This window comes from Chrysemys picta, chromosome 3 (genome assembly GCF_011386835.1).
Source record: "Chrysemys picta bellii isolate R12L10 chromosome 3, ASM1138683v2, whole genome shotgun sequence".
In the NCBI taxonomy this organism is placed as follows: Eukaryota; Metazoa; Chordata; order Testudines; family Emydidae; genus Chrysemys; species Chrysemys picta.
Window position 1 is genome coordinate 33,749,315 of NC_088793.1, and position 13,202 is coordinate 33,762,516.

At 47.4% G+C, this 13,202-nt stretch overlaps 1 protein-coding gene across 1 annotated transcript; it reads left to right on the forward strand.

The window, feature by feature from the left end:
• The first annotated feature begins 5,677 nt into the window (after window positions 1–5,677).
• LOC135982617 (uncharacterized) lies at window positions 5,678–7,911 on the forward strand. Its single transcript, XM_065590131.1, has 2 exons — window positions 5,678–6,349; window positions 7,344–7,911. Exons 1-2 carry the CDS (start codon window positions 5,773–5,775, stop codon window positions 7,817–7,819), a joined length of 1,053 nt encoding a protein of 350 aa, XP_065446203.1. The 5' UTR covers window positions 5,678–5,772; the 3' UTR covers window positions 7,820–7,911.
• The last annotated feature ends 5,291 nt before the right edge of the window (window positions 7,912–13,202 follow it).

Below are 13,202 nucleotides of genomic sequence, written 5' to 3' on the forward strand. Positions count from 1 at the left end.
CTTAATTTTTGTAGTGAGTCTAGAGTTTGTGAAAGTGAAGCCCTCTTTATTAGCCAAAAAGTCAGACCAAGTAAAAGGGCAATGCAGACGTCCTTCCACTGGCCCTACCAATGTGCCTCCACCATGAGGCTTAGAAGGAACATATCAATGAGTGAGAGGATAATTTAATTTCTATGAGCCAAGTTCTGCTACCTTTATTCATTTCCTTTGGTGATACTACTATACTAGAGTCGGGTACTACTCAATCTGTGTGTGACTAGCAGAATCTGGTCCCATGGCCTTTTAGTGTTCCTGCAGAAGGAAGCCAATAAGAGAGTCAATTAGTAAAGAGAATGGTGGTGGTTTTGTGACATAGACACCTGTTCACAAGAAGCTAGACTGAGATCACCAATTCCTATGCAAAAGATAAGCAAATGGCCTTGGGACAGTGCCACAAAATTCACCCGTGTCTGCTTTTTTCCTCGGTCAAATGACTCTTGGAAACTCTGAATATGCCTTTGTTTCTAGTCCAGAATCTGCTGCAGGTGGAGGCTCTCTTGATTCTGTATAACTATTCTCCAGCTATGTTTGAGGCAGACAAATAAACCCAGTCTATGCTATACAAATCAGAGACTGCTAATAATGGATGTCAGCAATGTGGGGGAGGGTAGCTAAACCAGTGCTGAGCACATGGTTTGATTACAAGTGTAGACAAGGACCAACCATGTAAGAAAGTGGTTAACATGCTTGGTCTTTGTTAAGATCATAACCAGTCAAGGAGGTAAAAGAAGAAGGTTCCAGGGTGATAAGATCAAGAGGTTAGCTCAGTAGGAAGTGACATGGCTTCACATTTTTGTTTTGTAACCACCTTCCCTTCATCCATAACATCCACTGTAGGAGAGCCCTAAACCCTTCCATGCTCTTCTATGGCAGAACTGACCCCGGTCCCTCTGTGGCCCAGAAGAGAGGATCGGGGTTTGCCCATATGGGGGTGTTACTGGAGAAAATCAGAAGTAACAGTTGAAGGTAAACAGCTGTAAAACTAGTGTAAGATCAGAATCAGGCCCCATGTTTTTGTCTAAATGCAGAGACTCCTTTTGAACTTCATTCTTGACTGCATTTGCCACATATTTCCTCTAGAACTTCAAAAGAGTTTCTTGACTCCTTTGATTACAGCTCTGTCTGCTTAACCATAGTCTCAAATAACAGGCATTTTCTCAAAATATAAATTCAATTGAACATTACATTTTCTAAGGCAGAACTTTTTAATTTGCTTTTAGCTAAACTAGTTCCCTGAGTCAGTCGCGAGGTACTATTGTTCTGAGGTTCAGAGCCGTGACAAGCGTGCAGAGGTCCTACCCTAGATCTAATTGTTAACACCCTGCTCAAATTGCCTGTGCTCCACACCCATCCTGAAAAGTAGGATTGTAAGAAATAAGGAAGAGTTCTTCAGGGCTGGCCACTGGGGCCTTTGCAAAGTCCACACCTAGTCCATTTTTGGGACCCTATAAGTGTCTGTCAATCAGTTATTTTCAATACAAAGGTAACCTATAAAATGAAAACATAACTAGCAGTGACATTTTGTCAGTAATTATTCAGAGACAGCACTCCAGCTACCCAGGACAGGTTCTTGAGACTTTTGAAGTCTGTAACAATTAACCTATTCTGTTCATTCCCTCTGGGGCACCTGGCATTGGCCACTGTCGGAAGACAAGACACTGGGCTTAGATGGACCTTTGGTCTGACCCATTATGGCTGTTATGTAGCACTTTTCATCTGTAAATCTTAAAGCACTTTACACAGGAGAGCAGTATAATTATCCCCATTTCAAATATAAGGAAACTGAGGCACGGGAGGTGACTTATCTAAGGGTCATCTGATTTTTGGGATAACCTATGACCAGTTTGCAGTAGAGCTAGTCTGCTACCAGCAGTGTTACAACCACCCCAACTTCTTTTTAGCTACAGTTGCCTGCAAAGCTGAGCTCGTTCATTTGCTGAGTGGCCAGTGTGGCTTCTCGCCTAAGGGCAGCCCAGTGAATGATCCAGCTTATTTGCACATTGCTGACACAATGGAGGCATTAGAGAGGACCTAAATCTTGCACGCATTCCTGCAGCTAATGAAGCAGTAGCCCTCCTGCAAGAGAAGGAAGACAAAGGGAAATCCCAGTGAACAGAAAGGGAGACCTCATGAGAGATCAAAGACTGAAAGGCAGCAAGGGGGAGTGGGAGAGGTTGTCACTACCCCGTCACTACCTGCCCTCAGCATGAAGCAGCCTTGTCTGTGCCTACTATGGATCAGCTTCCTGAAACCACCAGTCTTTGGCCTCACAAGTACTGACTTCCAGGTCTCCGCAAACTTCACCCTCTCTGTGCAGACTAGTGCTGGGTACACACCAGCCACCAAGTCCTCACAGTGCTCCCTGCAGTACCTAGCCCCTGTCAGCGGACACTCAGCGTAATTCCCAGGTAGGCTATCCCCAAAGAGACAGCATACACACAGCTTAGCTGGTACAGCATAGGATCAGGTCCTTGATAACAACCCAGCACTGAAATGCATTTCTAGTGCCAACTATCATAAGTTTATTAGGAAAGATTAAGAGATACTGAGCAAAGATGAGTGGAAACAGAGCTGGTTCCACATGTAAAACAAAAACACATAATCAACTACCCTTAGTAATGGTTACCCTCCTTATTTAATAAAGTAGATCTTCTCCCAAGCATTTAGTCTGTGATAGAGCTGCTGGTTTTCAGTCAAAAAGAGGATCCACTTTTTCATTATTATCCCCAGGCCTTCCAGGGGTTTCCCCAGTAAATGGGTATCAAAATAGCTTTTTGCTTCACTTATATTTTCCAAAACTCATTGTTTTGACCCCAAAATCAGGAGGACAGCCCCGTCCCATTGTTTGTTCCCCAGTGGGCTGGCTTCAGCTTGTCTTCACAGTCTCCTGTTGACTTGAAATGCAATTGTAGCTCCCATTGTGTTTGGTTTACAATGCTTAATCCTAGGCAGACCATGAATACATATCCCTTTGTCTGTCAAAAGTGGTTTTTTGCCTCTGCTGGGGATTAACAGCTTGATACAAACTATGTGGATATATTTTCAATATATTGACATAATTTTTTTAATGTGATCAGTAGATACATTTCACAATGCTATTAAGGATCAGCATGATGCTGTCTTTCATGTAAGATTTCACACGACACCTAGATAAATACAATGACAGCAAAATGTTAGGTGTAGCAAGGTTGTCAGGCCTGATAGACATTGCTGTTACTGAACAGTGACCCTTTGCCAGTTGGCATGGAGGAGCTCTTAGGGTTACAAGGACAGACTTAAAGAGAGACTGGGTCCCCAGGAGCAAGGGGAATAGAGGGACACCTGTGGAAGGGAGGGAACCCTACAGATATATTTCACAGAAGTGGTAAAGACAGAACATGACTAACTTTAATGAAATAGGTATCTGAGTGGAGACTTTCCACAGAAGGATTATACACAAGGGATGAAATCTTGGCCTCACTGAAGTCAAAATGGGAGTTTTGCCATTGACTTCCATAGGGTCAGGATACTACCCAAAACCAGAGGAGGTCCTCAAAATGGACTGTATCCTGTTTGCCTTACTCAGGTGTGACCCTCCATTGCAGTCCACAGGACTACTTGTGTAGTAAGAAAGGAAGTAGGATTTGGCCCTCAGTCCTGATTCCCCACTTTGTGCAGTCATTTACACCATTTATTACCAGGCCAGAATGGCTCTGGTTGACATTCACTTTGTTCAGATGTGAATGACTCCACAAGGTAGAAAACAGTGAAGAATCCAAGGCCTCGGTGACAGATTCATCCCTGGGCCAACACAGGGTCAGAGGAGAGGTGGCTTGTGTTTCTCCAATTCTAGGGCTACCAGGGGCTAGTTCTGCCAATGCCCTGCCCCTACCCCATCCCTTCCACCCCCCTTGCCCACTGGAGCCCTGAGCGTCCCCCGACGGCCAGAGTAGCCCTGGATGAACCGTCCCAAGCTCCAGGCTGCTGGCCAGCCTGCCCCAGCCACATCAGCCAGCCCAAGCACCAGCCCGCACGCCTCAGCTGCTCAGGGACACTGGCCAGGCTGTCCCAGATGCATCGGCCGGCCTCAGCACTGGCCTGACCCCCAGGCCGCTGGCAGGCCTGAGCACTGGCCCAAGCCGCCAGTTGGCAGAGCCCCCAAGCTCCAAGTTGCCTGCTGGAGCTGAGCCCCCGCCAGCTTCAGGGGAGCGAGGGCAGGGCCTTGGCCTGGGTTAGGGGAGGCTATTATACTCGTTATCCATGTTGGACTGAGAGGCATAGATCCTGCTGTGCAGGTATATTCTCCTGCAGCCTGTTCACACCAGCACAGCAGAATATTTTTTAAGCCCACACTAATTCCCCGATCCTGCACAGAACTCTGCACAGGTGGATCTCTTCACCCGCTTCAAGCATACAGCATATATTCATGAAGGGACCACAGTCCATCCGAATGGAGCTTCTTACAGGACTGGGGCATAAGTCCTTATTTAGGCAAACTCCCATGGATAGCAGTGTAAAAACTGAGGACACCATTGTGCAGTCCTTATGCTCAGTAGTTCTTTTTCACTCAAGTAGTCCTACTAATTGCATAAAAACTCAGGTCTGAGCAGGGCATGTAGAATTGGGCCCATAGCAAGGAACATAGGATTTTGGCTCTTGCTTCCTGCCCTACCTCAGCCAGTTAGTTGCATCTGATATCTTTCTTTTTCATATTAATTTATGTATTTCCTTCCATATTTTAAGCTTATTTTTCTCCCTTTTGTTCCCAGATTTGTTTAAGATGTTGTACTCACATTCTCTTCAGTATTCCTTTTTATTTGTGTGTTCTTAAAATCATTAAGAATTTATTTAACTTAAAAAGAAATCTACAGCCACTAGAGTAGAATCTCAAGTTTTGTGGAAAAGGTAGCATGCTGACTAGCAACTTAAAACAATTGTTTTAAACTTACCATTAAAGCCTTTGTAATATTGTATTTGAGTTTACAAAAGCTACTACAACTCTAACAAAGAATAACATAAAACAAAAGTCTAAGACTGACAATCTATATTCCATATTGGAAATCTCTCCTCACTTCAGAGGTTTTTAATTCACAGCATCAACAATTCTGGTATTTTTTCACTAGTATGTTATGAAACTTTAACATGACTCCATTGTGACAGAGCCCTTTTTTAGCTCACACTCTTTTCTTTTTCTTAGCAATCTAGGTTGCCTACCATTCAATACATGAATTTTTCATTACATTTTTAAGTCTCCATTTACACTTACATCCCATCTTGTCAGTGCATACTGCTGGGGAAAAAATTCAAGAGTTCAACCCTGCAACTCACGCAAATAAACCTCACTTCTGAAGTCTCTGGGGCCTGGTCTACACTAGGCGTTTATGTCGAAGTTAGCGCCGTTAAATCGAATTAACCCTGCACCCGTCCACACTGCGATGCTATTTAGTTCGACATAGAGGTCTCTTTAATTCGACTTCTGTACTCCTCCCCGACGAGGGGAGTAGCGCTAAATTCGACATGGCCATGTCGAATTAGGCTAGGTGTGGATGGAAATCGACGCTAATAGCTCCGGGAGCTATCCCACAGTGCACCACTCTGTTGACGCTCTGGACAGCAGTGCGAGCTCGGATGCTCTGACCAGCCACACAGGAAAAGCCCCGGGAAAATTTGAATTTGAATTCCTTTTCCTGTCTGGCCAGTTTGAATCTCATTTCCTGTCTGGACATCGTGGCGAGCACAGCAGCACTGGCAACGATGCAGAGCTCTCCAGCAGTGATGGCCATGCAGTCTGGGAATAGAAAGAGAGCCCCAGCATGGACTGATCGTGAAGTCTTGGATCTCATCGCTGTGTGGGGCGATGAGTCCGTGCTTTCCGAGCTGCGATCCAAAAGAAGGAATGCAAAGATCTACGAGAAGATCTCTAAAGACATGGCAGAGAGAGGATACAGCCGGGATGCAACGCAGTGCCGCGTGAAAATCAAGGAGCTGAGACAAGGCTACCAGAAGACCAAAGAGGCAAACGGACGCTCCGGATCCCATCCCCAGACATCCCGTTTCTACGAGGCACTGCATTCCATCCTCGGTGCTGCCGCCACCACTACCCCACCAGTGACCGTGGACTCTGAGGATGGGATACTGTCCACGGCCGGTTCCTCAGACATGTTAGGGGACGGGGAAGATGAGGAAGGAGATGAGGAGGGCGAGGCAGTTGGCAGCTCTCACAACGCTGATTTCCCCGACAGCCAGGATCTCTTCATCACCCTTACAGAGATCCCCTACGAAGCGTCCCCAGCCATTACCCCGGACACAGAATCTGGTGAAGGATCAGCCAGTAAGTGTTGTAAACATCTAAACATTTATTTTTAACAAAACAGGAATATTAACAATTAAAAGAATGGGTTGTTCACGATTAGTGTGCCCTAGGCGCTTAACGGTTTAGTAAGGGGCAGTGCAAGTTTTGAAAAGAAATCTAGCAATGTCCGGTTTTCAGTGATTGTCCTGCACAAGCCGCTCTACTGTGTATTCCCTGCTACTGCAGCTACAGTAAAATGCGGTCTATATGTGCGGGGATACAGAAGTAATCCTCCTGGGACATCTCGATGAAGCTCTCCTGGAGGTAACTTGAAAGCCGTTGCATGAGGTTCTTGGGGAGAGCGGCCTTATTGGGTCCTCCGAAGTACGACACGTTGCCGCGCCACGAGATTATCAGGTACTCGGGGATCATTGCTCTGCACAGCAGGGCGGCATACGGCCCTGGTCTTTGGAGGCTTTCCCGGAGCATTCTCTCTTTGTCGCTCTCGGAGATCCTCATCAGGGTGATGTCGGCCATGGTGACCTGCTTTTAATTAGGTAGGGGAATGTTAGTGTTGGGACTGCTTTCCCGTTCCTTTACAGAACTGTCACCGCTGGTTTGCAGCCACGCGGTGGAGGCGGGAGAGGGGCAGCCGAAAGGGATCATTCCCGGGGACAGCCGCGAGGGGGTGGGACAGGGGCAGAGTTCCCGCTTGCCGGATTGCTGGCAGCAGGGACTGACATTGATTTAAATGTGAAATGAGGCCAGTGGTAATATAAAAGTTTTAAACTGCCACAAGTGTACGGCTTACCATGTCTGCCTGCAACAGAAATTCCGTTGTGCTGCCTCGCTTCTCAAATGTGCTGTTCAAGACCCCAGGCACAGAATGCGAAGGCCGAGAATTCGACCTTGTGCTGAGTGCGCATGTGAAAGGTGCTGTGCATGGTCTTGTTCACAGAGAAAGACTATGTTCTTTGTTCACAACTACATTTATCTTTCAGAGGAATTCACTCCCTTTTTCCCATTTCCACAGCCCCGTCTGCGACTGTCTCACAACCTAGCCTGGAATCACACTCCCAGAGGCTAGCGCGGATTAGGCGTAGGAAGAAGAGGACACGGGAGGACATGTTCTCTGAGCTTATGGCCTCTTCCCAAGCCCAGGCAGCACAGCAGACCCAGTGGCGGGAGAACTTGACCCGAATGCACCAAGCCAACATGGATCGGGAGGAGAGGTGGCGGCAGGAAGACCAGCAGGCGACTCAAACGCTGCTTGGACTACTGAGGGAGCAAACGGACACGCTCCGGCGCCTTGTGGATGTTCTGCAGGAACGGAGGCAGGAGGACAGAGCCCCGCTGCAGTCCATCTCTAACCGCCCTCCCCCGCCACCAAGTCCCATACCCACCTCACCCAAAGTGCAAAGAAGGAGAGGCGGCAGAGTCCCTGCTAACTCTCACTCCACCCCTGCAGAGAGCTCTAGTAGCAGAAGGCTCTCATTTCCCAAAATTTGAAAAGTTCTTTCCTTCCCGCCTGACACAAGCCCACGTCCAAGTTTCACCTCCCAATGCCATGTGTAGTTGATAATAAAAAATTCGTTTCTGTTAACTACTGTTTCAATCATGTTCTTTTGGAGGAGGAGGGGAAAGGGGGTTGGAAATTGGACAGGACAGTCTCCTTTGGCAGGGTACATAGTCGGGGGCAGGCACAGCAGCAGGGCACATACACAGTGCAGTGATGCAGTGACTAGTTGCCCCGGTTAGTCTGGGAGGTTGTTTTGATGTAATGTTGGGGGGGGTGGGTTGCTCTGTGACTTTGTGGCGGGGGAGGGCAGTTACAGATCTTAAGCGCCGGTCCTTAGACAGGATCACAGAGCCACACAGCATGGGATCTGTAACCGTCCTCCCCCTGCCACAAAGTCAAATAGACCTCCCATACACACAGTCCCGATCAGGAGGGGTGACAGGCTCCGTTGAAACAAGCATCCCACCGCAGCGGAGCCTGTCAATCCTTGAGTTTAGAAGCTGCATTCGCATCACAACACTAGACCCGCCCCGCACCACAGTCTGCGTCCCAGTTTTAAAAAATTCCCGCTAAAACAGTATTAAAGAAAACGGTGTGCTTTAACAAAGTAGAACTATTTTTATTTCGACACGTGTGTTGGAGGGGGGGTGAAGGGGGTATGTAACTGGATAGGATAGTCAACATTACCTGGGTAAAGAAACGGGGGCAGGTTTAGCTTCTCAGTACACAAACTATAAAATCACAGGTTACCCTGCTCACTCAGGAACTTTGCTTTCAAAGCCTCCCGGATGCACAGCGCTTCCCGCTGGTCTCTTCTAATCGCCCGGCTGTCTGGCTGTGAGTAATCACCAGCCAGGCTATTTTCCTCAACCTCCCACCCCGCCATAAAGGTCTCCCCCTTGCTCTCACAGAGATTGTGGAGCACACAGCAAGCTGCTATAACAATGGGGATATTGGTTTCGCTGAGATCACAGCGAGTCAGTAAGCTTCTCCATCTCCCCTTGAGACGGCCAAAAGCACACTCCACCACCATTCTGCACTTGCTCAGCCGGTAGTTGAAGAGTTCTTTTTCAGTGTCCAGGGCGCCAGTATAGGGCTTCATGAGCCAGGGCATTAGCGGGTAGGCTGGGTCCCCGAGGATGACTATAGGCATCTCCACATCCCCAACAGTTATTTTGTGGTCCGGGAAGTAAATACCTTGTTGCAGCCGTCTAAACAGACCAGAGTTCCTGAAAACACGAGCGTCATGAACCTTGCCCGGCCATCCCACGTAGATGTTGGTAAAACGTCCCCTGTGGTCCACCAGTGCTTGCAGCACCATGGAAAAGTATCCCTTTCGGTTAATGTACTGGGTGGCCTGGTGGTCCGGTGCCAGGATAGGGATGTGAGTTCCATCTATGGCCCCACCGCAGTTTGGGAATCCCATCGCTGCGAAGCCATCTATGATCGCCTCCACGTTTCCCAGGGTCACTACCTTTGGCAGCAGTACATCAACGATTGCCTTCGCTACTTGCATCACAACAACCCCCACGGTAGATTTGCCCACCCCAAACTGGTTCGCGACTGACCGGTAGCTGTCTGGCATTGCAAGCTTCCACAGGGCTATGGCCACTCGCTTCTGTACACTCAGTGCAGCTCGCAACCGGGTGTCACTGCGCTTCAGGGCAGGGGACAGCAACTCACAAAGTTCCAGGAAAGTTCCCTTCCGCATGCGAAAGTTTCGCAGCCACTGGGATTCATCCCAGACCTGCAGCACTATGCGGTCCCACCACTCAGTGCTTGTCTCCCGTGCCCAGAATCGCCGTTCCACGGCATCAACATGACCCATTGCCACTGTGATGTCCTCGGCGCTGGGTCGCCTGCTTTCTGACAGGTCTGTGCTACTCTCAGACTTCAGGACATCACCGCGGTGCCGTAGCCTCCTTGCCTGACTTTTCTGCATCTGCCTCAGGGAAACCTTTATGATAAGCTGCGAGACGTTGAGAGCGGCCACAACTGCAGCGATGGTCGCAGCGGGCTCCATGCTCGGAGTACAGTGGCGTCCGCGCTGTCAATGACTGGAAAAGCGCGCGAACTGTTTTCCCGCCGGCGCTTTCAGGGAGGGAGGGCGGGAGTGATGGACGGATGACGACAGTTTCCCAAAAGCACCCTCGACTCATTTTGTTACCCAGAAGGCATTGCCGGCTACACCCAGAATTCCAATGGGCAGAGGGGACTGCGGGAACTGTGGGATAGCTGACCACAGTGCACCGCTTCGAATGTCGACGCTATCACCGTTAGTGTGGACGCACAAAGTCGAATTACTGTCCTTAGTGTGGACACACACGTTCGACTTTGCAATATCGATTACAAAAATTCGATGCAAGTAAAATCGAACTACTCTCGTAGTGTAGACAAGGCCTGGGAAGTCAGTGAGTAACGATTTCAGGATTTGGCCTATAAGGCTGCATTTGCTGTTTAAAATGCTTCCATTAAACTTTCAGTCACATGCAGGAAACATAATAAATGACAAAAACATGCTGTGTAGGGTAGATTCCTGAGTTCTTTTGATATCTTCATGTGGGCAAATGCATCCAGTTAAGTTCTTTGCTAATTTTTTTTGCAGTTCAACAGTTCCATGTTCAGATGCCTCATTGCCAGATTTCATATGGATTGCTGGAGTATAGTGGCTATCAGTTAATTCCCTCCTCTCCCCATACCTCAAAACAGTACAGCTGGAGCCTAGCCAACATATCTTTCTTTCCATAGCTCCTTTTTGGTCTTCATATCATCAACAATATCTTCTGAAGATACATTAGCCTGCTCAAAGGCTTTCATCCAGAAGAGGTACATATGTCCTACCTGATAATTAGATTCTGTTTCCTTCCACATTATCTCAGATGATAGGCATATTCTTTCTTGCAGAGAAAATAGAACCAATCAAAACACTGGTGATGTCACCTCGAAGGCAAGGGCATTGGTGCCAAGAGTGTAAACATTTTCCAGTGGCACTGATGTCTGTCTCAGGGGTAAAAGAAACCACTGGAATATATTAAAAAAATCCTTAAAAGAATTTTCAGTCCTTTTCTGTTTTAAAGCATTTGCAACCACAAAAAGAATTACCACAGATTTGTGCTAGCAAATAAACCAGACGGATCCCTCTAATGGAGAGGTAAATGTATTGGTTTACTATATTTTAATATATATAACATTTGACCTTAGGATAGTTGGAATAATAAAATTATAATTATCAGGTAAAATATATATATTTCATCCTTGCATACTATCCCTGACCACAGAGCCTTCTAAGGCAATGTTTATTAAGGGCCTAATCCTGCTCCCATTGAAATCAATGGCAAAATGCCCTGTGGTGTTCGTGACATCAGGATCAAGATCAAAACAAGGCTGGAAGAAGGACAGTCAAAACATGAAGCATGCTAGCAGGGATGCCTGCAAAGAAGGTGTGAAAGGGAGCTCTGGGAACTGCCCAACAAATCTCAAGCCTTTTATACTTACATCATGGCCAAACAGGAGAACAAGCCTGGAAAACTGAAGCCTGGACCAGTGGTGCTGGAACTAGGGGTGCTACTGCACTCCTTGATTTGAAGTAGTAATAAAAACACCAAATATATGGTTTCCATCAGCAGCACCTCACTGTCGGGGGGGGGGGGGCAGTCAGGAAGGAGGGGGTGTTGGATGGGGCGGCAGGGGGCAGGGGTTCCGGGGGCAGTCAGGGGACAGGGAGAAGGGATGGTTGGATGGGGCAGGGGTCCCGGGGGGGGGCTGTCAGGAATGAGATGAGGGGTTGGATGGGGCAGCGGGGGTCCGGGGGCAGTCAGGGGACAGGGAGCAGGGGTGTGTGGATGGGGCAGGGGTCCCAGAGAGACCGTCAGGGAACAGGATGGGCCAGGAGTCCCAGGGGAGGGGGGCAGATAGGAGGTGGGGTCGGGCCATGACCTCCTCCCCATACCAGTTGAAACCCGATGCAGCCCTCAGGCCAAAAAGTTTGCCCGCCCCTGCTTTAATCCCTAAATGGTAGACTTCTTTAATTCTTGATTGGCTCTAAGAGGGTAGAAAGCTTTGGGAAGTCAGGCTTTTTTAATAAATTCCCAGCAGCACAAAAGTCTATCAGACAGATAGAAGCGTTGGTGCTTGCTAATTATATATTTATGGCCTTCTAAACAAAGGTGCAGTCATCTTTCTTTGGAGTAGGAAAGGAGCAGACAGAAGGATAGCAGCATTGTCTTCTGGTTGATGTGGAAAATAGGGACTGACACATTATTGACATGAACTGTGACCGTATAGATCATTGTTTCAACCAAGGTCCTGTAGTTGCACCAAATCTTGTACAAAGTAAGGTGTCTATGGAAGTGTAGTTTGTTGGTTATGATTATGCTGTCTGTATGTGTGTATCATTTTTGTATTGAAGTTATGAATATTGGCCATGTACTTTCTCAATGTGTTTGATTCTAAGTAGTCTCAGTGAAGCATTTGGTCAGCTTCTTGAGAAAGGACTATTCTCAATAAGTGCCCAATCAAGAAACACTTAATTGACAATGGACTCAATCATTCATAGACATGTGACTTGTCCAGGTGGCTATAAACTCCATCTTGTTGCTGTGACTTTGCACAGAAGAACAAGAATATAAAAGGCCCTGGAAGCCCCTCTATTTTGGTCTTCAGCTGGCTTAAGAGATGGCCTCTCCACCCCCAAGAGATGCCTGAAAGAAACTGAAACAAAGGACAGTAACTACTGTGGTGTGAATGATTGCTGGACCCAGACTAGGAAGGAGTCCAGTCTGTGAAAGAAGCTTATTGGAACATCTCTGGGGGTGAGATTTCATCTATATTCAGTTTCCTTCTGTATTAGGCTTCGACTTGTGTGTTTTTGTTTTATTTTGCTTGGCAACTCACTTTGTTCTGTCTGTTATTACTTTGATCCATTTAAATCCTACTTTTTATACTTAATAAAATCATTTTTGCTTATTAATTGACCCAGAGTAAGTAATTAACACCTGGGGGAGCAAACAGCTGTGCATATCTCTCTATCAGTGTTATAGAGGGTGGACAATTTATGAGTTTAACCTGTATAAGCTTTATACAGAGTAAAATGGATTTATTTGGGGCTTGGACCCCATTTGGGAACTGGGTATCTGGGTGCTGGAGACAGCAGTACCTGCTAAATGGTTTTCAGTTAAAGCCTGCAGCTTCGGGGGACCTGGTTCAGACCTGGCTCTGTGTTTGCAGCAGGCTAGTGTGTCTGGCTCAACAAGACAGGGTTCTGAAGTCCCAAGCTGGCAGGGAAAACAGGCTCAGAAGTAGGCTCAGCACATCAGGTGGCAGTCCCAACGGGGTCTCTGTGACCAAACCCGTCACAGGGACCTCCTTAAGGCA

What these genes read in the sequence shown, in the direction of transcription:
- LOC135982617 (XM_065590131.1), top strand. Translation starts at nt 5,773, where the DNA reads ATGCAGAGCTCTCCAGCAGTGATGGCCATGCAGTCTGGGAATAGAAAG. An exon ending in ATCTGGTGAAGGATCAGCCA is followed by an intron (nt 6,350 to 7,343) that starts GTAAGTGTTGTA and finishes CCATTTCCACAG; the next exon opens with CCCCGTCTGCGACTGTCTCA.